The sequence below is a fragment of the Poromitra crassiceps genome (genome assembly GCF_964638095.1).
Source record: "Poromitra crassiceps genome assembly, chromosome: 30".
Lineage (NCBI taxonomy): Eukaryota > Metazoa > Chordata > Actinopteri > Beryciformes > Melamphaidae > Poromitra > Poromitra crassiceps.
In genome coordinates this window covers 16947590-16973254 of record NC_139652.1, presented here as the reverse complement: position 1 = coordinate 16973254, position 25665 = coordinate 16947590, and the positions used below count along the sequence as shown (strand labels likewise).

The 25665-nt window shown below is 42.7% G+C and overlaps 3 protein-coding genes across 3 annotated transcripts in view; all 3 read right to left on the bottom strand.

Moving 5' to 3' along the window:
• Nucleotides 1-242: 242 nt before the first annotated feature.
• On the bottom strand, nt 243-5604 carry LOC310800485 (uncharacterized protein). Its single transcript, XM_083663087.1, has 3 exons — nt 5263-5604; nt 2603-3918; nt 243-1582 (listed from the first exon to the last, which is right to left on the bottom strand). The coding sequence occupies exons 1-3, from the start codon at nt 5423-5425 to the stop codon at nt 1373-1375; spliced, it is 1689 nt and encodes a 562-aa protein (XP_083519213.1). The 5' UTR covers nt 5426-5604; the 3' UTR covers nt 243-1372.
• An 882-nt stretch (nt 5605-6486) lies between these two features.
• Nucleotides 6487-14919, bottom strand: rps13 (ribosomal protein S13). The gene is made up of 6 exons (XM_083662885.1): nt 14838-14919; nt 14203-14251; nt 14030-14108; nt 10620-10789; nt 7619-7719; nt 6487-6559 (listed from the first exon to the last, which is right to left on the bottom strand). Exons 1-6 carry the CDS (start codon nt 14858-14860, stop codon nt 6526-6528), a joined length of 456 nt encoding a protein of 151 aa, XP_083519011.1. The 5' UTR covers nt 14861-14919; the 3' UTR covers nt 6487-6525.
• Nucleotides 14920-17796: 2877 nt separating this feature from the next.
• Nucleotides 17797-25665, bottom strand: part of pik3c2a (phosphatidylinositol-4-phosphate 3-kinase, catalytic subunit type 2 alpha) — a 103234-nt gene continuing 95365 nt past the window's right edge. The window contains exons 26-33 of the mRNA XM_083662873.1: nt 24211-24320; nt 22915-23122; nt 21782-21906; nt 20882-20999; nt 20216-20294; nt 19783-19892; nt 19550-19675; nt 17797-18289 (exon numbers count right to left, since the gene is read on the bottom strand). Of these exons, the coding sequence (XP_083518999.1) occupies nt 18107-18289; nt 19550-19675; nt 19783-19892; nt 20216-20294; nt 20882-20999; nt 21782-21906; nt 22915-23122; nt 24211-24320 (1059 nt within the window). The 3' untranslated portion in view covers nt 17797-18106. The remainder of the gene's footprint in view (nt 18290-19549; nt 19676-19782; nt 19893-20215; nt 20295-20881; nt 21000-21781; nt 21907-22914; nt 23123-24210; nt 24321-25665) is intronic.

Here is a 25665-nt window from a genome sequence, read left to right as displayed (position 1 = left end):
CAGATACATTTATGGATGTACATTACTTCGAAATATGCTATTCATAGTTTATTTCTTATTCCTATTCTTATTCTATTGCTTGTGTGCTGTATTGCTGCTGCAACAAAGGAATTTCCCCTTGGGGATGAATGAAAGTGCCTACCTACTCCCCTGCATCACTGCCGTCATTCCATTCTAAACAGAATACATTGAAAACAGCTGCACAATTTCAGGAAAAATAGAACAGGTATGATTACAGTGTGACAGCACATTTTTATTGATTTAACATAGCACCTACTGATAAATCTGCTACGCATGACTTTACAGGCAATTTCAGCTGTATAATCTGACCATGAGAACCCGGGTGAATCAAATAGGGCAAAGTGTTTGAATTGTTCCAGTGAAGAATAAATAAGAAATCCATCAGTGCAAACAGGTATTTATGTGCCTGAAATAAAAGACAAAAAAACAAAAAAAACGGCTAAGAGTTAATAGACAAGTACTACTTGTATTCAACATGCAACAGCAAACAATTCAAAACACTTTGTTCCTAAAACCCGGCTTTCTTACAATATGATCATCATCATGTATCTTTAATCCAATTTGTGGCTGTATAGAGAGGCAAAGTGAACGTCACTTCCTGCTTCAGCACTGTACCAGAGATTTTCATCCGCCATTTATTTTCCCATAGACATTTCGTAAAATGCTTATCAAAATAGTTTTACTTGGTCAAACCAAACGTTTCAGCTATATTTAGAATCGGGAGAGACCATAGAGCATTTCACAACTTAAAACAAAAAAAATCAAAAAGTTATTTTCTTTAAATCCACAATTTGTTTTACGTTTTGGCCCGAGTTTAATGTTATGCGGTCTCTCCTGTTTCTAAATATATCTGAACTGTTTGGTTTGAACAAGTAACACTATTTTGATAAGCATTTTACGAAATGTCTATAGGAAGATAAATGGCGGATGAAAATCTCTGGTACAGTGCTGAAGCAGGAAGTGACGTTCACTTTGGCTCTCTAGTCACACATGTAAAAAAAAACATCCAAACAGTTAAAACCAAGAACCGACAATAAAAAACAAAGCACAAGCTCCATAGGGCATGAATAAGTTACACTAGGCCAGTCAATAAGGCATACAAAAACCACATTCCATACGTTAACGCTGAGGTTCATATGAGAAAGTGTCACAGTCAGTGCAACAGTCGAGGAGCGTACGAGGCGAGAGCCTTTGAGGTACACTGTTCAACTTGACATTGAACATTAAAATCGGCCTAACACCGAAATTCTAATCGGCTTAAATCAAAATCACTGTTGCATTGCAACCAATCACAAGTTCTCATCCGAAAAGGAAAAAATAAAATATATTCAGTGTTTGTGAAGTACAGAATTTATTTTGAGGTGCTGTCCAGGTAAGTCCGGATCCTCTCTCTGTGGGATTGGCTGAAGCAGTGTCCAATGCCATGCTCCGTTTCCTGGATCCGCCTTCGGAAACGGTCCCGGTCGCGTGCCATTTCTTCCCAGTGTCCTTTGCGGGACGCCTGTCGAGCAAACGGCCAGGTACGCATCACGTGGACTTGGACAAGAGGAGAGAACCGAACCTGAAATAAAGTAAAAATAACATGTCAGTAAAGAGTGTGGGAATGATGTTTTTACCCTGATGATTATATTGTAAAAAAAAAAGAGTTTGTCTATGCTTCTAATGGGCTCATAATGTGTGTAATGCAACACAATGCACTTCAAGTAAAGTGTTATCCAAACTTCTGTAAGGAATCAATGAGAGAGAGATTGCGTCCCTCCAAACTAAGAATAAGATGGTGTGATGAATTATTTGTGTTTCTGCCTCAGAGGTGATGTGTTGAACGTGATGTAATGGACCGTTAAGCCACCAGCTTGTCAGAGAGAGACTTTGCAACACCGCTGCAACACCCAATTAGTCAACATGGAAGCCAAACTCTCTGTTGACTCGCTGCAGTCACATGACTGGGTTAGTCATGACGACCGGCGGCGTTGCTAGCGACACAAAACAACAAGTCAGCTAAGCACACAGTGTACCAGCCCGGCAGGAATGAACCCTGACCACACCGAGTGTCTACATATCATATATGTATATATATATATGTTATATATATATATATATGTTATTATTATTATATATAGAACTACATGGAGACATGACAGGTCTAGACTAGGTCTCTCTCAACTAAGCTATGGATGTACTCTGGAACAATCAATGTACATACAGCGTTACTGCTACAACTACTACTAATCGCTGTCTTGAGGTGTATATATTCACAATTAAGCCTCTTTGAGCAATGTAGCATACCTATAGGATAGATTTAATATTTGTTGGTACGTTTTTACATTTTATTAATTCTTTTTACCTCGACTTTACTTTGCACACTGTAATAATGTCACTGTATATATGTATGTACTGTATGTATATGTACTGTATATGTTTATATTTACTTCATGTGTCATATTACTATTTGCTGTTCCAATGAGCCAATGTCCCCATGGGGATTACTAACGTTTAATCTAATTTTAATTGTGTTCAATTGTCATGGCTTCGTTTGAACGTTAAAGGATTGACAGTTCACCCATAGTTATTGGATAATGACCTTTTTGTGGGTGGTGCTGGCCTGGCTCTTCTTCCCCTCCTCTGGATGTGATCCAGATGTGTGTCCAGGTCTTCTCCAGGGCACCACAGTCTTGTCTGGGTGGCAGTGACGCTTCAACTGTCTCTCTGGCAGGACGGGCCTGGGGGCTCTGGCTCTTTGAGGGTTCACTGCCTCTTCATCGTGCTTCTTGACAATGGTGGTTGGACTTTGTGCGGGGTGGACACCAGGAGCTCGAGGGTCTGCCCCAGAGTGCAGCGTGGTCGTCGGGGAACTCTGGAAGCAGGCTTGGAAGTTAAGAGGGTGGTACTGGTCGTCGTCTTGGCAGAGGGACTTCCACAGCTGCTCCTCTTCATCGTCCTCTGACGAAGGCGCAAAGCTGCTCTCCTTCTCCTCTGTGTCGGTGTCCGACTTGGGGCGAGGCGCGGTAGGCGAGGCCTGCTGGGAGCCCTGGCAGTCAGGGAGTGGTGTATTGGTGGTTTGAGCAGTGAAACACATGGGGTTGTAGGGGTCTACGGGACTGCTGAAGAACTCCCAGAGCCTCTCACTCTCCTCCTTGTCCAGGTCGGGGGAGGAACCGTCCGAACTGCCCCAACTGCTCTCGCTGTCAGAGCGACTGACCCAGAACTTCAGACCTCTGGGCCCGAGGAGCTCCTCGCTGGCCTTTCCTGCTGAGATACAGTCAGTATCACTGCTGTCCCTCGCTTCGCCTTTGCTTTTCCCCGTGTTTGAGTTTGTGGAAATGCAGGCAGAGAAAAAGAAGGGGTTGTAAGGATCACTAGATTTGGACAGAGACTCCCAAAGAGCTTTACTTTCCTCGCTGTCAAATTCTCCCATGTTCTGGTCTTCCTCGCTACTCCAATGACAGCCTCTCTCCTCTTCTGAAATGTCCTGGTTGAAGACTTTCTCTGCGGTCTTGTGGCAGGTGTCCGTACCGGAACTGTCACTGCTCGCAACAAAGATGTTCCAGTCGCCGGGGAAGACCTTCTTCCAGCTGGGATGGTGTCCCAGGAAGATTCCGTCTTCTTTGCCGGTCGTCCTGGAGACAAAGTCGTCTACTAGTCCACAGCACAGGTCGTCGGCGCGCAGGCTGGACAGCAGGGCTTCGGCGGTGGACGAGCCGGGAAAGGGGTCACCAACGTCGGCGCAGAAATTAGAGAGGGGATTGGAACCGCCGACCATGACTCCGTTGTCTCCGTCAAACAATGAGGAAAACAGGAAGGATTCGGTGGGGTTCGTGGCCGTGCTCATGTGCTGGACGTGTTGACCCGTCTCGTCAGTGATCCTCAGATGAACCTCAAACCTGAACATCTGGAAAACTGACAAACACAGAGGGAAATGGCATTAAATTCAATTGAACATGTCAACAGTGTTTCATTCTGTAATGTGGTGGTGAAATAAAAAGGTGGGTAAACTATGAGGTCCAATATAACACAGCTAACTAACTCACTGTTTATAGGCCCTTTGTTTCCCACACTAGCCAGTTTGAGTTGAAAAGGCAGGATAAACACAGGTGCAAGGAAAACAGTAATGAGGGTTTGTTTCACTTTCCAATTTCGATGAAAGAGCTGACTGGAACTTCTGACATCATGATGTCACCATCAGTGACGTCATAAGTTATGACACCTGAGTGTTATATGACTCATAACTCCTCAAACACTGGTGTCATATGGAAACCTCAGACCTCCTCTGCGCCCCCCCCCCCTCCCAGACAAAGCTTGAAAAAAGGAGCTCCCCTTGCTCAATTCCTGGATGCCTATGGGATTATGATTATATTTGAATTTGATCCCATAGACAATCAACAACTGAGCCAAGATAGCCTGATATATTGCTGTTTGATACTTAAACTACACCAAATACTGTACATGCTGTCTGAAGGTATTTATTTGTTTCTTGCACTTACTTGAGCTTTTTTGTTTTTTTACCGAATATGTTTTACTCTTAGTACATTTGAAATAAAATATCAGTAGAGACCTGTCCACAGCTACCCACCTCAGAGCCCCCCTCTCCCTCACTTGATTGTCCCTCCTTGTCCCATCTATCCCAGCATTGACAGGGGATGTGTAAAAAAGTGCAGGATGGAAATGTCCGTGAAGGCAGCACATGTGTCAATACTGAAAATCACACTGGTTCCTGAACGGTTATTCCAGTAATTCCCTAAGGAACTAGACTATATGTCTGCAAGGGGCGAATCTATGAGTGATGGGGAAAGTGGGAAAAAAACTGAACTCTCAATTTAATCAAATCACACAGATTTAGACTATTCTATATGATTTAATAAATGTGATAGCTAATGCAATAACTCGTGTAAAAAATCACTTCGATTCACTAAGCCCCCCTCACTCATCCTTTCCTAGCCTGATATCAGACTGAATTGTCAACTCGTTAAACTAATGTCCACCAAAACACAACTCCGTTGAGCGGACGGGTTCTTAGGTCTGGACCAGTCCCCAGAGAACAACCTGATCCTCCAACCATGCCCTCTGCCTTTAGCCTAATGTTAATGTATGATGTAAAACGTTAAATTGGTTAATCCTCCAGTACTAGTTACATATTTAGCTACAATGTTGCATAACGGCGGATAACATTGCCACTGCAGGAGCAGATTAAAACGGGCGGTTTAAACCAGACCAGAAACAGCCCGTCTATCAAATAAACTTTACCTGATATGAAGCTGTAGTAAATGACCTGGACCAACAGCCGAAGTTGCTCCCATATGACGGTGAGCATCTGTTTAGTCCACGGCAAAAGCGCCATTCCTCCGCTGCCGAACCTCTCCATCGCGGTCCGGTCCAAACCGTTCGCCGAACCCACAATCGGAGCCATTTTCCCCGCCAGCTTCGCTCTTGGATTACGGTGAAAAATCTCACGTATTCTGATATTCCTCGTCAAAAACCCAGCGATTCCGCGTATTTGTCAGTGACAGGTGTGCGGCGATGTGTTGTCGCTTCATTTTTCAGCTAGTTTCGGTCTCTCTGGATCTCGTTCCTCAAATGTTTACAAGTATTTTCTCCATTTTCAGTCGTGCGTTGTCTTCGTTGTTGTAGGAGTGAAATGTCTCCAGATTGCAACACTGACTGTTATGATGGATATGCGTGACGTCAAACGCGGTGCCACACATATACGCGTTCTGATTGGTCCCAGGAGGTGTCATTCTGCTGTGCTGCCGCCCCTTATGATAGAAACCACGCCCTCAGATTGTGTAAACGTGACGCACGGAAAGTGCTAGTAACTTCCCAGCAGTCTGAGGAAAGCCCTTTTTATTAACAGAAAGACATACGGGGGACTTTGATTTGAGTCGCACTTACGTCACACGCACAGCGACTTGAGACTCGTCCTCAAAAGACTTCACTTGGGAATAATCGTTATTTTTTTGTATATTAATGACTGTCATCCAATCAATGCTGATACTGTATGCTATAAAGGAGTGAGGATAATGCAGTACATGCTTTGAATTCCTTCGTTTTAGCGATGCAGTGTTCTAAAAAGACCAGATGGCATGTAGCAGATAAAAGAACACTCATCCATAAGACTTGAAACCAAAGACTTGTCCCTCAAAGACTTGACTTGGACTTGCAAAAAATGACTCGTGAGCATCTCTGATGAACACAAAGTGAAATATTTGGGGAATTTTGTACAGTAGATATTGTAGAGTTCTCTGCATCCAAGAGGAAAAAGCGTACTAGTCAAACCCATTTCCACACATGTATTCCAATGTTGTGCTTGAACTTGTACTTTACTGAATGTTTCATGACTAGGACTAAGCCCAAAACACGTGATTAACTTTACAAACAAAATGATATTTGAATACAAGTTTCTGTAAAGTATTTTAAAATGTACTTTAGCAAAATGTAAAAAATATATAGATAAGAAATGACAAGACAACACTTTCCAATCGTTCCTTTTTTTATTAATCCAAAAAGTGTTTATGCCACCAGAGCAGAAGCTGTAGAGGACTCGCTGTAAAAAGAAACAAACAGATGATTAGAGCAGCTATAAGACAACTTCATTGTAATAGGCAAACTGCTTTGCATGGGAGGCTACATTTAAATCAACATGATCCAGCTGTTGCCTTCACGGTCATTCAAGTTTCAGTTTCTATACTGGCATCAGTAAGCACCTTACACCAGTGGTTCTCAAACTTTTTCACATCAAGGAAGGACCCCTAAACTGACATATTAGACCACAGACGCCCATTTGATAAGATCTCCCATCTGATAATTTTTGTTGCCTTTAGATGTTATCACAGAAAGTCTAATAAAACCCATGACAAAAATAGTCATACATTTTGTCATTGTGTTACTTATGGATGGAAGTCTAGAGAAAATAAGTTATCCCCCTTTTTGCTGGGGACCCCCTGGAACCCTCTCAAGGACCACTTTGAGAACCTCTGCCTTACACTACATATGATGGCTGCAACTAATCCTATAGCTTTTCAGCATCATCCCAATGAACCACATGTAAATCAGATTAGATCAAATTATTGAAAAACCTAAAATTATACCAACATATTAAAGCAAATGAGCCAAGTTCAAAAGCTACTCGACAAAGGCCAAACTGCTGATTTGTAGGTTGCATTTCATTATGTGTGAAGGAGACTGGCAGATGTGGCACCAAGTAGCCACTCTGCTAATTTACCTCCAGCAATAATCTGGCACAAAAGAAATATCACAACTCTTACAAGGAAAGAGCAGGACAATGAACTGTGCATTTGATCTCACACCCAACAGGTTTTTGAAATCCCACTATATCAGTTTACTAGAGGAATTGTTGATCGTTTCCCTGTATGCAGGACAGCAAACTAACTTTTAGCCACAGGTCACACCATGTTTAAACCCTCCGCCATATATATATATATATATATATATATATATATATATATATATATATATATATATATATATATATATATATATATATATATATATATATATATATATATATATATATATATATATATCGGATTGATTTCCCATCTTAAACACACAAAACCATTTCCAAAGCAGAACCAATACGTACTACTTCCAGTTGGGGGCCAGTACTCTCTTGGTTTTGTAGTAACGGGCCAGCCTGTGGATCCTGCTCTCAACGAGAATCAGGCGGAACTTTGCATCCTTATCCTGCAAGGAAACAAATCAAATTTTAACAAAACAAAGACTTGATATTACTTCAGCTTTGATAGACATAACTCAAATTTGCATGACAGAGGCAAAAATAGTTGTACAGCTCGTCATTGTGTGACTTATGGATCGAAGTCTAGTGAAAATAAGTTATCCCCCTTTTTGCTGGGGACCCCCTGGAACCCTCTCAAGGACCCCTGGGGGTCCTCGGATCCCACTTTGAGAACCTCCGCCTTACACTACATATGATGGCTGCAACTAATCCTATAGCTTTTCAGCATCATCCCAATGAACCACATGTAAATCAGATTAGATCAAATTATTCAAAAACCTCAAATTATACCAACATATTAAAGCAAATGAGCCAAGTTCAAAAGCGACTCGACAAAGGCCAAACTGCTGATTTGTAGGGGTGGGAATCACCAGATGCCCACGATACGATACTAAAACGATACTTGAGTCACGATACGATAGTATTGCGATATATTGAATATTGCGATATTTCGATATATTGTCTAACTCCTTTTCCTACCTTTTCCTTGACCTCACCGGAAGTAAAACATGCAGTGTTTTTTTCTGCCCCATATGTAAGCTACATTATTAAACTTCTCTGGACTCAATATGCCACTGCAGGCGCGGACTGCAACATCGGGCGCTTTGGGCAGATGCCCAGTGGCCTGGCATGGCCTGCAATTATTATTACTTTTTTTTTTAATATCGATACTTGGCGTCCAAATATCGATACAATATCGTCAGGCAAAATATCGCGATACCATGGTGTATCGATCCCCCCCCCCCCCCCCTGCTGATTTGTAGGTTGCATTTCATTATGTGTGAAGGAGACTGGCAGATGTGGCACCAAGTAGCCACTCTGCTAATTTACCTCCAGCAATAATCTGGCACAAAAGAAATATCACAACTCTTACAAGGAAAGAGCAGGACAATGAACTGTGCATTCTCTGTCATAGCAGGACTAGAAGGACAATATGGCTATGGAGTTGTTTTTGTCTATACTGAGAGCACATGCACCACCATTGTGGTTTTCAATAATATCCCCCACATTTCATAATAAATAAGATGATTGAATGAAATGAGTGCTTTATGCCTGGTTCAGACTACACGAATTCAGCCCGATATTAGACCGATTTGGTCATGCGCAACAGATTTTCAGCGTCGGGCCCGAATATGACCGTCGGGGACGACGATCGGCCGTCTTCACCTCTTGTAGTGTGACATAATCAAAGACCAGCGTCGGGACCAGTCGGGACGTCTAGGACGCCCTGACGAAAAGACTGGCATGTCAGTCTTTTGGACATGGTTTCGCCTAGTGTGACACCCCGGAAGACAGGTATCAGGTCCTGGGGAGACCGCTCCCCGCTCGATACAGATTTCACCCGCTTGCACTCACCGCTCCGCTCAAAAGAATAAAAGAGATAAAAAGGCCAGGGTGTTTTAATTTGCGTTTAAACGGCTGGGCAATGGGCATTGCTCACTACAAATAACATGAGCTCAGCAGAGTCGGCTGCATGTTCGTTTCTCTTCCTTCTCGTCTCGCAGCAGCTGGCAAGAAAATAGTGGGCGTGCACATGAAGTAAGTTGGAGGCTGGAGCGGACATCACAGTGCATCACAGTAGAGCCTGTCACTCATCCAAATAACGTTAATTCTGCAAGGGATATATATAGCACCTGGATTACATACATGTTTCACATAGGGTTGTGTTTGGATTTCAATGTTTTATTTTGCCCAATATTGAAATGTTCTACAATTGCATGTTGTGCTAACATAAACATTATTTCTATCTACCACTTTAGCCTATTTAGGCTGATTTGGTTGCTATTTCTTGTCAATGTAGTGGCCTCAATGAATGCTGGGAGATTTCGTTCACAGGTCCGCCTCCCCGACGACCTGTGAACTCGCTGACGACAGCAGACGACGTGATGACGGTGGCATACGATGCTCTGTCGGTGTTAAGCGAGAATACACTTGTAGTGTGGCCAGTCTCCCGACCAAGACATGTCACGAATTTATGGCAGTATGATGGCCTCGTCTGACATGGTGACATCGTGAACGACAAAAAATATCGTGTAGTCTGATCCTGGCATAACATGATAGGCAACAGGTCTTTGTGATGAAACTCCAAACAGCCCAGTGTAATATTCTTCACTGAGTGCAATCTTCTATCACTTTTGATTTACTCAACTAGGCAGCTGCAGTGAGCAGACTAATAACATCTAGCAGTCTTTGCAAAGTAGTGTTAATGTTTGTTTTAAATGACTCAGGGCATCAGATGGGTGGGGTTTACCACATCAAGACAATAAGATAAAGTACACTAAATTGACAATTACACTTTCCTGTGGTCACTTCACCAGGCGGTGCTCAAAGCACAAAACAAATGCCATGGATTATAGAGGTGTGTGTGTGTAGGGGGTAGATATATCGCAATATTTTGTGGTCAACATATCGTATCATATTGAATGCCAAGTATTGTGATATTTTATTATACAAAATGTCAAGTGCATGCAATATTTATGACAGGCTTTTATGACAGTGTTGGTCAGTCTGTCTGCTTGACAATCCCATTTTGCTGCAATAAAAATGATTGAATGAACAGACTGGAAACTTGGATAAAACACATGTTGACAAAGTGTTTTCCTTTGGGGACATCATTTGCAGTTGAAAAAAGGTAATAAATCACAATATATCGTAATATTCAATATATCGCAATACTATCGTATCGTGATAATATCATATCGTGGGGCATATCTGGTGATTCCCACCCCTAATGGATTATAGGTCACAGTATTTGTCATAGGTCTGACAGTTTTATTTCTGCAGGTTGTCACATGGTTTCCAGTACAGCTTGACCTTTTTGTGAAGTAGGTTTGCAGGCCAGCCTCACCTTTCTGTTCCTCTCCAGATGCTTCCTGACAGCCACGGCCTTCTTGATGAGGTGGTAGAGATCCTCGGGCAGGTCGGGGGCCAGGCCCTTGGTCTTCAGGATCCTCAGGATCTTGTTGCCAGTGACAAAACGAACCTGGGCCACACCATGGGAGTCCCTCAGAATCACACCTAGACAAGGGAGGGCAAAGATGGTTACAATCAAAACAAAGTGCACAAAATCAATAAAAACAGCTCACACACTGCAGGGCTCAGTTTCCAGTGGTTTTATTTAGCACCAAGAAAGTAGTGACGTTTCGAGCGTCAAGCTCTTCATTCAGACTCCTCGTCGTTATGATCAAAACAAAAACAGGGCCCCACACAGACGCACAACCCTCCATTAATCGATGCAATTGCCTGATCCTGTGTGAATGGATGTGATCCGACAAAAACAATACAAACAATTGTTCCTGTAGTGGGGTGCGATCATGTTGGTAATGTACCAAAACCACCCCAACAAGATCACAGCCCTATTGTTTTGGTCTGCACCCGAGTGTGACTGTTGTATTCACATACTCAAACACGAATATGGGGGGAAACCAGGGAGGTCCCCAAGCCCCGGCAGCCGGCTATTTCTCCGCCTACTGGCCTACCGGTTACTTTATACACTGTAAAAAAAAAAAAAAAAATTACAGTGCACCTGAACGCAACATACAAGATACCCGCTGAATAAGTGTCCAAATGTTCATGTCATTCTGGCCAATACTCCACTTCTGTTATAACATTTCAGTCTGTAATATGGAATATCTTTACATAATATTTATGACTAAAAGGCCAAAAGTAATCTCGTGTAAGAAATGACTGTTCTACAATTAAGTAAAACTGTAAATAATTAACTTGTTGGTTTTGGATTTATTTAGCGTCAAGAGTGCATTTTTGTTCTTGTGTGACCCTCAACACAGGCTTTGAGAATCCCGGGCCACTTACTGATACTTATGCTTAAGTTAACCCACTCATATTCTGGTTTATTTCTAGAAAAACATTTTGGCTAGTGGAAACTTTAATTGGCTGGTAACTTCTAGCAGCCATATTGGCAGGTGGTCAAAAAAGTTAATTTCAAGCCCTGCAGGGAGAGCAAGTGGTGACATAGGAGTGAGTGAGAAAAGGATCAAATATTGGTGTTTAAGACTGAATAATGACATCACAACTGTTCATTTAAAATGAGTTATTCCTCTAAACCTGACTTCAAATGCCCAACATTTTTCCACGCCGGCGCCATTTGGCCCCCAGCCTTCAGCAAAATCTGGCCTCTGGTAGCGAGGACATTTTTTTGTGGTCCTCTCTATCATCAAAGCTCCTGGGTTACGGCATGACAATATTTGTTTGGCCCTCCTCTCCCTTCCGTCCGAGGCGTCTGGCGCCGCAGGTCTCCATAACTGGGATAAGCCCTCCCCTGCTCTACTCTGCTCTCCCATTGGAGCGACTGTTTCAGTCGCTGCCGGATGTCCGCTCCCGGCTTATTACAAACTCTGTCATTGGCTCCGACCATGTCAATCAGAGTGGCTTCCGCTCCCTCCTCCCTGTGTGTTGCTGTAAATAGTCCCCTGTCGCCTCAGGGAAAACAACAATGCTAACTAGCTAGCAAGCTAACGGCAGAAACCTACACGCTAGCTCGTTGCTACACGCTGAAAACGGCAAGTTGGATTGTTTGAAACTATTTTCCAAGGGCACTGCCGCTAAGCGCCGCCAATCGCAATCCCACTATGGAGACCTGTGGCGCCAGACTCCTCAGACGGAAGGGAGAGGAGGCTGGCGAGCGAGACTACAGTGAGCTTGACCTTTGATCACCAAAATGTAATCAGTTCATCTTGGCATGCAACTCCATGTCTGAGGCAAATTGGAAGAAATTCCGTCAAGGCGTTCCTGAGCTATCGCGTTACCGAACTTGGGAATGGCATTCGTGAGGTCAGTGACCTTGAACTTTGACCACCAAAATCTAATCAGTTCATCCCTGAGTCCAAGTCGACATCTGAGGCAAATTTGATGGAATTCCGTCAAGGCGTTCCTCAGATGCGCCTGGCTATCGCCGGCGGAGGCATCAAAATGTTTGGGCATCTTATTAGTCCAAATGTTACATCATGGGGAGGGGCTGGGGGACCAAACCAGTCTGAAAAGCTCGTCTTTTCAGTAAGCTTTCTCCCAGGTCAATGGGTTAGTTGTATAGTTCACAATCCAATCAACCTATTCATGAAGCTCATTTGCCACCACACAGTGGCCTGTGTGACATCTCAAAATAAGAATGCAAGCAAGCCAAGGTGCTTCAAATCTACAAAAAAGGTGACTGTCACCTAAAAGGTGACTAGGTCTGCATCCCTGAACAATAAAAGATTAACACGTCGCAGTGCAACATCCTAACCTTTTTTCCCCATGTTTCATGAACATGACCAAATTAAAAAACAAAAAGACACGACCATAAATAAAATGTATTGCAACAATAAGATACGATGAAAATGAATGAGATCAAAGTAAATAAAAGATTTCCCCAACCATTGTGTTCTGCCGTTGGTCGTTTTGGTTAATTTGCTCTTTTTGTTTTGTTAAATCACTTACTCATTGAATAGTGTTTTGCCCTTTCTCAAACTGTTAAAAAAAAGTGTCCAACCCATGTTTTTGTTGCTATGCCCCTTCATTTGTTTTTGAGTTCATTCACTTTTTCCACTGATAATCTTTTAAAAACTGGAGATGTTAATTTGCTATTGTCAGTCATAATTGGTAAAGCAGTTATTACGTACTTCTGTTTAGGATCTGTCCCCAACAATACAAAAAGTATTGTCGGCAAATGCCTCCAAGAGACCGGTACCCCTCTTTCCATACAATTGTGCCGGCCTGGTCGGCAACCCAGCTGGGATTTGCATAACCATTACAACAGGGCTAGCCACTTGAAGGCGTGTCTAACTGATGAGGAAAAGCAAATCAGATTTGTGCAGCCAAAAGTGCCAATGGAAAAGGGTAAGGGTCTGTCTATACATGTACAAACAGTGATGAGGTGCAGAATGAGCAAATCTGTATAAATTATAACTAGCAGATATAAAATTGGATAACAGTCACATCACATCTGATGTACAAAGTGGAGTTCAGTGCACACAAATTATGTGAAACGTTACTTCACTGCTTCCGTTGTGCTCAGAGCTCAGGTCCATATCTGCTGTCAAATTGTCACCAGAAATTTCTGCACGGCAGTTAGTGTTTAGACAGTGGGACAAATCAATACAACTACTTCATGAGACCCCTTTGAAAAGCAGTCATTGTTGCCCTGCTGTAAGCACATCAGCCTATTGTGTCTCTAAACTGTACTCACATCTGAACATAGTAACATTAAATATAGCCTGGTTTTCCCCTGATGATCCTGAGTCTTGATGCAGCCATACTTACCAATCTGAGAGGGGGTCAGACCCTTTTTGGCCAGCTTGAAGATCTGTTCTTTGACATCATCAGAGGTTAGTTTCAGCCACTGTGAAATAGGATAACATTACCAAATCGGTTCAGAAAATGATAGTTACTGTTGTCACATTAACTGTGAAATTAAAAGGTTACTCTATACTCACTGTGGGAACACTGCGCCTGTAAGGCAGAGCCGACTGGGACAAGCCCTTTCTGTAGAAGATAATATAAGCATAGTTACACAGCAGCTCTGAAATGAGGGCAAAATGGTAACGCAAACAACTTGACATGTGTAAGGTTAAAGGTAAGGAACAATGACAATTTCTTGCATCCGCAAACTGTGCAGACAGCTGAGGTTAGCTATCGTTACACTCAAGACAGCTAGCTTCCTACCAGTTAAAGCTAACGCTACACGCTAAGAAAAGTACGTCAGCGGCGTTAGCTAACGCAAATGCCACCTATGACAACCCTAACCTAAGATTCAAACACTATAAGAAAACATGCACCAAGTCTAGGTATATCGATTTCATTTAAGTCTGACTATAAATGTACGTCAGACAAGCCAGCGTTAGCAGTAGCTAACGATTAGCTTCTGTAACGTTATGGTTGGCTCCTGCTAGCCAGTAATGATGTCGAGTAGTGAGGGCGTTTTTAAAATCATTTTTCTACGTTCTGAGTCAAATTAGATAGCTCAATTTGGCCATAAGACGTGCATAACGTGTTCATGAACTATAACATACCACCAAATCCCATTTTCCTTAGTGAAATAATAGCTTTATATCATAAAAAGCACGCTTACCCGGGAGCGTGCATGCGACCCATGATGGCGGCAATGGAAGAGAGGCCGCACACGCGACAGAAAATGGTATTTTGCGCCTGCGCTGGAAATGACGCAATGACGTAAAGCGGAGCTTGATTGACGTTAATCGTCAGACTTCTTCTTCTTCTTCTAGCTTTCCGGCAGGCTGGATGGCTTGCGGCACAATGCTGCCTCTCACAGGTCGGAAATATTACTGTTCGTGGTGTTTCTATTTCCACAGGAGTATTAATATCCTTCCTGTGGTGGCTGGCGATGAATTCAAGGTCTGCTTTCACAGTCCTTGCCTGATTCTCAGTGGGATTCAGCAGGCTCTTCATTGAGACAGTCTTTGTGCCCAAGCTTAATACCGCAGCATACAGCCTTTCTCTTTCTGGTAACAGTTGCATCCATGAGTAGGCCTATGTGTTTCACAGTTTGCTGTTTTATGCATCATGTTATGCACAGTCCACTTCACCTCACATTTGTTTCTCTGACACGTATATCTGTACAATATTTACAAATATATGTAAAATATTATTTATTCAAAATAATTTGTTGTTCTGTAGCCTACTGTTAAAACTCCCAGCCAAATCCAAATAATTGCATTTTGCCATGTGGCCCTTATCCTGATAGTGCATCAGTCCCTGCTCTACAGCAGTGTTGTAGTCCAGTAAGTCACCAAAACTCAAGTCAAGTCCGCAAGATCATGTCTGATTCGTGTCTCACGTCATTACAGAATAAGAACACATACATTTCACAGCCAGTTTGTTACTTAGAATGGTCACTCTCAATTGTGGATTTCACAATTTAATTTGTCTTTAGAAACAAAGTAGACCAAAAATGAACAGCTCTCACTCCCAGGCACCATGCACTCAGTCTCACATGTTACATTGTACATTCAAGATTCAAGATGTTATTGTTACACCGGTTGCACAAGTGTACTTGTGTGAAAGCCTTAGGCCAGGAGACTCCGCAGGACATGAGCAAAAGAAACACAATATGCATAAGATCAGAACCACACAAGAGCAATAATAATATAAATTGAAAATAGGAAACAACAATAATCAATAATAAGCAGGAGCTGGGTGACTGTTTCTCACAACAAACACCTATTATACAACATTTAATTAACACAGTGCAACTGCAGTTTTGTTCAAAAACATTTAATTCGCTTTAGGAAAGAGGGATTACAGTACACACTGATCCATTTAGGTTAAAGATCACCAATTAAGAATAAATAACTGGCCATGTTAATACAAACTCTGTTTGCTTTCTTTTTACAGTCACTAAAAGTGGATCAAGTCACTATTACTCATAGCACGTGTGATGCTCTTAGATCATACTTGTCTTTGTAGATACTTAAAAAAAAACTTTCCAGATAAATCCATCTTCATTTCTTTATTAAACATCTTTAGATTTAAAGTTAGCTAGTGGAGAGGAAAGCAGCCAATCTCTTGCTCACGATCTTGTTCCCTTTTTGTAAAGATGGCTCCTGGTTGAAGTTAAAGTTGCCCCTCAAGCACTGATCTGTGCTCAGTTGGCTTGACGTTCCCTTACAATCCAGGACAGTTTGTCACTTAAAGAATCTAAAGATGTGATTGGATCTGGACTCTACTGGCAGTCTAACTTACTGCTAACCTTTGACCCAGATGCTCATCACAGCATCATTACTCCATCAGAAGGCACTGGGAAAGAGACTGTGGTGTTGCTGCGTGAGCTGAAACAAGATAGACTCCAGTATGACTGCAGTGCTGCAGTTTCATCAAGTCCAAGCTGTGGTTTTAAACCACCTGAAGGAACTAACCTACGATCAGTGCTATCGGGCAACCATAACTGCGCCCAGAGCGCCGACAAGAGCATGTGTCTAAAGCCTATGATACAAATTCCCCATAAGGTGTGCTGTGTAAAAGGGTCATGTAACACCACAAGAGAAAGACCTGCTAGTGTGCACTTAGTAGCAGTCCACTGTTCCATCTGACTCACTCTGGAAGAACTGTTGGCATAGCTTTACAGAAAATAGATTTTCTTTTAACTTGTTGCCTTTAATAGGGAAATATCACAATGTTAATAAAATCTATACTGCAAGTCTGCAATAAGGCCAAGTTGAGCCATTAAAAAGAGATTGTGAGCACAAAGGCAGTTCCCCGTCCAGGAGAGTGGTTTGATTTGCCGTCCTTCTCACATCTTTTGGCACATACCTGGGGGATCATAAGGTCACTACTGATTTCCTGCAATCTGGTTTATTGTGCTCTACCCAGAAATCTCTGCTGCAAAGCAGGAAACCCTGATGTCTCCTATTTGTATAAGTAATAAAAAAAAAAAGTAAAAATGAGCCCCTTTCTATTCCTTAAAAAATAAATGTGTCAATCTATATAATATACTCTTCTGGAAGTAAGCCGTTTGGTCCTCTAATGTCAAAATGTACAAAACATTACAGCTCTCTGTTATAGTTTAGCAAAAGGAGACAAAATAAGTGGAGATTGTTTGTCACAGGAACAATCTTGATTAGTGAGAGAAAGAGAGAGAGAGAAGGGGCGGAGTTGAGAGGCTCCCCTCGCTTTTACTCTGCATTCACGTCATATGGGAAGAACCATCTTAACTTGATGGTTAAAGGCAGTGACTTGCAAGTGTTCAAGACACGTTGGAGGTTTCCCGACTGATCGGCTGTTTCTCTCACACACACACACACAGTGTGTACACACAGTGTGTACATTTCAGTTCACGTTTTTTTTTTTTTTTTTTTTTTTTTTAGCAAAGCAACTATTGCAATTTCGACAACAAAAGGAAAAGTAGTTTTGTCCTGCCATGGTATCTCAAGAGATGTGATCACAAAATTACTGATAAAAATTATTCACTTGTTTTGGTTTATTTGAAATAGAAATCTCACTCCCTATCAGGTGTGTAGTGCTATCTGGAGAACTGGGGGAGCACACCTATATGAGGAACGACTCCCCCCCCCCCCCCCCCCCTATTTTACTATTGTAAAAACAACCCCTGTGCTCCCACAGCACTACAGCCCTGCTCCCTATACAGTAGCCTACTTGACTTTAGATTCTTCCTTTTTGTTGACGTCAGAATCAGCAAGTCGGAGATTTCGGGGTCCATCGGCAAACTAGTTCTCAACTAGAATTTACAAACTGAAAGCAAAGACGTTTCCAAGTAGGAAGGTCGTGTTGACTGTTTCCCATATGATGTGAATGCAGCGTTTTTCTGGAGAGGCCAGAGGTGGAGCTGTTCCCAGTCTTGGGAGCAAAGGGCGGGTGGGGGGTCTAGAAGTAGGGGACGGCTGTGAGTTTGTACCACTTGACCGTCTCCTTGCTGAGGTCAAAGTCTTTGAGTCTGAGCGTGACGCCGCCCAGGTAGTAGTTCTCGCGCAGTGACTCGGCACTGAGCACGCTCAGCTGCAGCTCCCGCAGGCCCAGGCTTTCCTTGCTGTAGCCACTGTACACCAGCTGAGGAGGAAGAGCATAGATATTATATTACTATAGATACATCACCATTGTAAGAAATGCTACTAGCAAGTCTCCTAAATGGGCGTGGTCAACTCCTCCCTGAAGTGTTGTGAGAGGACTGAGCCTGGTGACGCGGGGTTAGTGCTGACCTAGCAAGCTAACTTGAAATAGAGATCATGAGTTCCCAAACTTCACACAAACCACACGCATAAACACAAAGCTGCCCCTTGTTAGCTCAATATAGTTGAAACTAAGATATTCCATTAAAACATATTTTTTCCAACCACAGATTTAGCTACTAGTACATCAACAAACTTCACATGTAGCTTTAGCTAATCGTTCCCTGCTAACGTGAGCTCCTGTTGACAAATCTCGAGAGTGTCTGAGACTGTTTAACAAGTTTAATTTTCTCCTGATCTGTCCGTCTGAAAAATGCCATTTTAATGTCAGAATGTTCAGAAGATATGTGGGTTCGGAAAATGGGCAGAATATTTACTTTGATCACTACAGGAGTGATAGAAACTGTCATAATTTGAGATCATGTTCACTTCGCCCATTAACTCCAATAGAGCCAGGACCTGCCTAAAGTCTCCTAAGTAGGCGTGGCCGTGGTAACCCATGGGCAAAACCCACGTGACACAAATATAGGAAGTGACATGAAGATGGGGTGTCTTGCTTGAAATCCCATCGTCTTTGGTTTGAGTCCTGCACGTCACCATCAACACTACTGAGAAGGCCAGAGTCTGCAGAGGTACATACTGGCCATGTTTACATGCACAGAGTAACATCTTTTTTTGGGTTATGGACCATTCACACCAAGAGCGATAACTAAATTATAAAGGTAACTAAACAATAAAAATAGTGTCGATTTAAATATTTTAAAAGCTGTAGTTATCTCTATAGTTATCGTTCTAGATGTGAGTGGGCCTTTATGCTACGCTGTTAGCATGCACCTTTGACTTGAGACTGAGAATTCTTGTTGACATGTTACCTCTAAATACGATATATGGGAAAGAAATGTACCCATAACGCTATGCGAAGTAGAGCTTGCACAGATGGTGAAAAACCAAAAGAGACCTGTTTAATATCAGACTAAGCCAGGCATTTTAACTAGGTTTCTCATAATCAAAGTATGAATGTACCTGGGTTACTCTAACCCAGTTATGATGTTCACATGAGTTGACCCAGAACCGGGTTATAAGAGTTCAGGAATTCTCTGTGCATGTAAGCATAGCCCATGGTTTTCAATATTTAAATCACCATCTCATTGAAAGTAGGATTCCTGGTTTTCCTGGTGATCTTTGTCTTGTGTTTGGAAGTCTTGTGTGGATCTGGAAGCAGGTAGGTTTTCACATACGGGTTTGGATCTGTTCCATCTTCAGAAACCTGAAGGAGAGCAGATGGAATACAGATGAATGGACAGAATAAGAATACAAAAGCGTAATAATCTGTGCAGCTTCTCAGTAAGGCTGTCGGTGGTTCTAGGTGCTTACCAGGTCTCTGATGTGCATGACCATGATGAAGAGAGTGCTGTTCCTGTAGGAGATGGAGAGTTTCACCTCTCCCTCCACCCGGCCGGATGTGGGACTCAGCGGTGGAGGCTCTGCAGCAGTCACATACCACACGTTGCATTTACCATCTCGTTCTCATGACAATATATCAATTCTTATTAGAACAAACTGGAGAAATAGGTCAACGAGAGCTCGGTGTGGCCACTGTTTCAATGCACAAGTATGGACCAAAAGCACACATTTAAAGTGTTTTACAAGGAAAAGGCTACAATATCATCTGAATCTCAGCATGAGTCCTCAGATGCATTTCTTCTAAATTTAGACAGGGAAGTTTTGAAGATCTAATGTATATATAACATTTTCTATTTCTTTTGATGTGTTGTATTGTCTAATTCTGGGCGTGGCTTGTATTTACCTGGTGCTTTGGGTGTGGCCTCTCCTTCTGTCTTGTCGTCCCGTGCGATGGGATGGAAGAAGGTGTAGATGAGATCACACTAGAAAGAGAAGAGGGGATTATTTACGTGTGTTTTGATCTGTGAATATTTACATTGCTTTATTTATCTCCTGTGCACAATAGTTTGTAGATTTCCTATCCATATATCAGACCATTTTCCTTCTAAAACTCTGTTATCAGTGTTAATGAGAATGTTGTTTATAGATGAGGATGACAGTACATAATGTACTTGTACGTCTATCTGTGTGTGTGTGTGTGTGTGTGTGTGTGTGTGTGTGTGTGTGCATTTCATAGCTGGGCTACAGGTGTAGACTTTTAGTTTTCATATTTGGTAGCCTAGGTCATGTCCTTAAGCTGGTTGCCTTCAGATGGCTGGTCTCCCTAAGAGAAGGGCCAAGCAGTTAGCAAGGTATTGTTCAATATCTGCTATTATTGGTAGGCGCTCAATTTGGAGGCGGCGCTGCTTTATGTACCCATGAAGTGGATCCTGACCGTTATCTTGTTTTACAGTATCACTATATCTGTCCACCTGCCATTGTCATCATCCTGTGTGGTTATTAATGTGGTTGCCAATTAGGCACTCAATTATGAGTGTTTATGTCCTTTGCACTTAGTTTCCATGTGTACCTGGGTGACCTCTGTGGAGCTCCTCATCAGGTTGTGGACGTAGTTGTTGAGCTCCACCTTCCTCTTGGCTGCCACGTCTTTGATGTGGGTGCGACCCAGCACCATCTTGTTTGAGAAACTGCAGATGAAGAGAAAGCAAAGACACATTTACTGATCTAACTCTTGTTTTACGCTACTGAAAAAGGCAGAAACCTGGCATGGACGTCAGAGGAACGGGGGAGTGGGTGGCAGGTGACAGTGGGTATGTAGTTGACATTATCAATATTCATAGTATAGAAGTTTCATTGAATTACACCTATGACATGTACAGAAGGCTCAACAGTCAATTCTGGCGTCAGTCTTTATTGGTATTCTTATTTATTCTTATTTTTATTTGATTGTATTATTGATACAATGACCTTTCTAATTGAAATCCTTTTGTACTTATTACGCTTTGTTCACCAACATACATACATACATCTATAATCGGAGAGGGATTTCCGCACAATTTGCTCAACTGTGCATGCTCGCTCACAAAGGGAGGGAAATGACAGCTTGTACCTGTCCAAATGACTTTCTACAACCAGACTGGACTGAAGTCTAATATATCTATATACATACATACATACATACATACATACATACATACATACATACATACAGTACATACATACATACATACATACATACATACATACATACATAGATACATACATACATACATACATAGATACATACATACATACATACATACATAGGTACATACATACATACATACATACCGGTACATACATACATACATACAGTACATACATACATACATACATACATAAATACAAATGCAATAAAGCAAAGTAAAAAGGAAAGATGGATAAAGTGAGACGAGGCATTGAGGTGCGTGTGCAGGAGGGCTTGCTCTACCTCGGCAGCTTCCAGAGGGGGAAGAGGATGGAGAGTTTGTTGTGGAGCTCCTGGAACTCGTCAAAGGTGCGGAAGACAAACTGGGGCTCGTTCTGCCCTTCCCTCAGGATCCTCACCACATAGGTCTGCACAGAGAGGAGGAGGAGGAGAGACACACACAGTCAGGGTTCAGTGCTTTCTCCAGTCTAAACTCAGGGATGTGATGAGGAACATGAAACAGCAGGCACAATGGAGAAATTGAATGGGAGTTGTACATAAAAAAAAACACCTGTAATCTCAAAAACCAAATGAAACGTCACACCTGCACAGTTCAAGTGACCTGTGAACTGTAAAGTAGAGCCAGTGAGTGTATACACTTGCATAAGTCTTTAGATTCATCAGCACCACTCATGCCTTTCAACACTTCAACACACCAATTAACATTTTCCAGATGCAAAAAATAGGCCCCCCAACTCTGTCCACTCCACACTGTCCCCAAACTAATGGTTTTAGTCTGCAATAATAATCTTTATTATGTAGCACTTTTCAAAACAAAGTGCTTCACAGTTAAGAGAGATAAAACACCAATCACAGATCAGTAAAACAGAAAACAAATGAGGATGTACAATCGAAATGTCTAAAAAATAGTCTGTGTCTGTGCCAGTCTGTGTCATTTTGAAAGTGATGAGATGCTAAATGTGTCCAGCATGGCCTGAGATATTGTTTGTGACGGACGAATGAATAAGCAAACAAACAAACGGAAGGAGACTGATCCATATTCCTCCCCCTGATTTCACTATGAGGGGACAGTCAGCGCTGGTAGGGCTTACATAGTGCTTGTTGGGGTTGTATCTGGTGGGGCTTACATAGTGCTTGTTGGGGTTGTATCTGGTGGGGCTTACATAGTGCTTGTTGGGCTTGTATCTGGTGGGGCTTATAAAGTGCTTGTCAGGGTTGTATCTGGTGGGGCTTACATAGTGCTTGTCGGGGTTGTATCTGGTAGGGCTTACATAGTGCTTGTCAGGGTTGTATCTGGTGGGGCTTACAAAGTGCTTGTCAGGGTTGTATCTGGTGGGGCTTACATAGTGCTTGTCGGGGTTGTATCTGGTAGGGCTTACATAGTGCTTGTTGGGGTTGTATCTGGTGGGGCTTACATAGTGCTTGTCAGGGTTGTATCTCTTCTGGAAGGAGAAGATGGAGGCATGGACGATGCGTCCCTCCTGTTTCAGGCTGTAGGTCCTGGGGGAGAAGGACAGGATGGGCTCGTCGTTGGCTGGCAGACCGGAGAAGCGTAGCTGGGCCAGGTTGTGGATGAAGAAGTTGAACTTGGTGGCCACACTGCCCAGACTGGACTCTATCAGCCTGAGGAGAAGGGAGAGAGGAATGAGTGATGGGGGAGAAAACATGGTGGAAGTAAAAGAGAGATGAATAATAGAGGTGAGACGAGAGATAAGATATTTTTAGGACGACCCCACAAAAACATCAACGACATACTCCTTGCCCTAAAACTCAGACAAAACAACAAGGTATTTTCCACTAAGTAGGTTTTCTGTCAACAGAGCGAGTTCCAAGCCAGTCTGACCTGTCTCAGAACAAAAATATCCCTTATACCATTCCCAGAGTGTCAGATGACAGTTTTTGTTGCTGTAATGTGATACACCTCCTTTTGTTACAGTGCCATCTGGTGGATGTCATGAGGTAGTAGCAGAAAAACAGAACAGTCCTCTGACTCAATCTACTCCAGCAGCAGCCTGGCCAAAACAGTAGCTGGAGTTTCCTCCAGCACTATTAGATTCCTCCTCCAGTTTCCTCGATTTAACCCCAGCTAAAAAGATGCTTAAAAAAAACGCACAGTAGAAAAAAAGCAGTAGTTGTACATGACTTGTTGGGGAACGGAGTGGCGGGGCAGCGATTGACAGTAGGCTACTCGGCTCTGAGGTTGTGTACGTGTCGCGAAGTTCTGATTATGATAGGTGCACCTTAAGTAGTTTTTAATATACGCTATATCACTGCTGTTATGTGAAGACCTTGTAATATTGTGATCCTAATTTCAAATATGACAGAGATTTTGTAGAAATACAGTGCAAATAAACACGTCAATGCATTGTGGGGAAAATTATTTAAGGCTTTAAATCTAGGTAATTATTTACCATTTTTCAGCCAAGACCTATCATGGCCCTGCTAGAGGTTGGACAGACTAATCAAAAGGCCACAGGGTCGATCCCCAAAACAACTGATGTGCATTAATCAACAGCCATGTTTCCTGCTGTGTCCTTGAGCAAGACACTGATGCCCCAACCTGCACAGTGCACACTAACCCTAACCTTTGGATCACAGCATCAGCTAAATGCCTAAAATGCAATGTATCTTGCCCAGTCTGCCGATTCCTGGGTTTGATAGAAAGCAAGTTGAGACAGTTGAGACTGGACAGTGCTGGGAGAGCTGAGTACCTGGTGAAGAAGATGGTGGCCTCCACATCGTTGTTGTGGGGCTGCAGGGCGTCATACACGTACTTCAGATCCTGGGAGCCCGTCAGCTCTGGGAGGCCTGATGATGTCATCTGAGACACACACACACACACACACACACACACACACACACACACACACACACACACACACACACACACACACACACACACACACACATTTTATACTTGTACTATCAAACGTAACAGTAGGTGTCACAATGTCAAAGGATGTACTGTATATTTCCCCTATTTCATGGCAGTTCATTATAATGCCAGTAGGTGGCAGTTCATTATAATGCCAGTAGGTGGCAGTTCATTATAATGCCAGTAGGTGGCAGTTCATTATAATGCCAGTAGGTGGCAGTTCATTATAATGCCAGTAGGTAAGTAGGACACACGGAAGTGACAATAGAGAGCCGCAGGGATGACGTATTTTTGTAGGCTGAATGCGGAAGTCCCGAACTTCCTGGTTCAACACTGTTTCTGTCTATGGGATTTTTGAATGGGTTTTTGGCGTGATGCTTCAAATAAAATTATACGTTTAATCAAACGCGAACCAAGGTTCAGCGGGATAATCTTCACACATGAGGACCACTTTCATGAGTTTTGAAGGTAGAGGTAAAAAGCTCGTGCTAAGCTAATCCAGAACTACACACTGTCGCATAGGCTTCCACGTCACGTCAACACTCAACCTGGACTGTTGTTGATGTGTGCACTGATTACCCTGGGCTGAACGGGGCTGAACCAGGTGAGGGAAAGAGAATGTCCGTGTTCGTCCTTTGAGTGGTGACGTTATTGACGTATATATCCCCATCGACTCAACAGTGTAGTCCCATTTAGCCGTTTGCTAGCTAGCCGTCCTTTTAACGGCACATAAAAGCTTCAAAACTCATAAAAGTGGTCTTCATGTGTGAAGATGATGTTACTACCATCTGGTTCGCGTTTGATTAAGCCAGCGTTGCCCAGAGAGCGTATTAGAAGCATCGCGCCAAAAACCCATTCAAAACTCCCATAGGCGAAAACTGTGTTGAACCAGGGCTGTTAGCATCGATGATTTCCGGACTCGTTACTGCGGCTCTCTATGGGCGACACTTTTAGAAATACGATAAACGTTCTCCTGTCAAGAAAGCAGACCAAGTGGCCATTTAGCATGCTGGGCTCCACAGGCAGACGTTTCCAGGACAACAGTGAGGCATGGAGATTTATTAGGAAGCCACAACTTGTCTCGGTTTGAAAAGCTTGTTCTTCTGCCTCCTGCAGGTGCAAAGACAACACAACGCTACAGCTGTATGAAAGGAGGACAGAACTAGAGCAAAGAGACAAAGAAAAAGAAGTGGATTGTAGAAAAAGGCAGTAAGAAAACTTGGCAGTAGCCTAAAGGTCTGGATCCCAGCAGCAAATAATGAATACAGAATCACTTGCTTTAAATCTGAAT

Excerpts from the sequence above, each read along its gene's own strand:
- LOC310800485 (XM_083663087.1), bottom strand. The coding sequence starts at position 5,425 with ATGGCTCCGATTGTGGGTTCGGCGAACGGTTTGGACCGGACCGCGATG. Across the intron at positions 3,919-5,262 it reads TTACTACAGCTTCATATCAG|TTTTCCAGATGTTCAGGTTT; the intron begins GTAAAGTTTATT and ends TGTGTTTGTCAG. Across the intron at positions 1,583-2,602 it reads CCAGCACCACCCACAAAAAG|GTTCGGTTCTCTCCTCTTGT; the intron begins GTCATTATCCAA and ends ACTTTATTTCAG.
- rps13 (XM_083662885.1), bottom strand. The coding sequence starts at position 14,860 with ATGGGTCGCATGCACGCTCCCGG. Across the intron at positions 10,790-14,029 it reads TCTGACCCCCTCTCAGATTG|GTGTGATTCTGAGGGACTCC; the intron begins GTAAGTATGGCT and ends TCCCTTGTCTAG. Across the intron at positions 7,720-10,619 it reads ATCTGGAGAGGAACAGAAAG|GATAAGGATGCAAAGTTCCG; the intron begins GTGAGGCTGGCC and ends GTTTCCTTGCAG.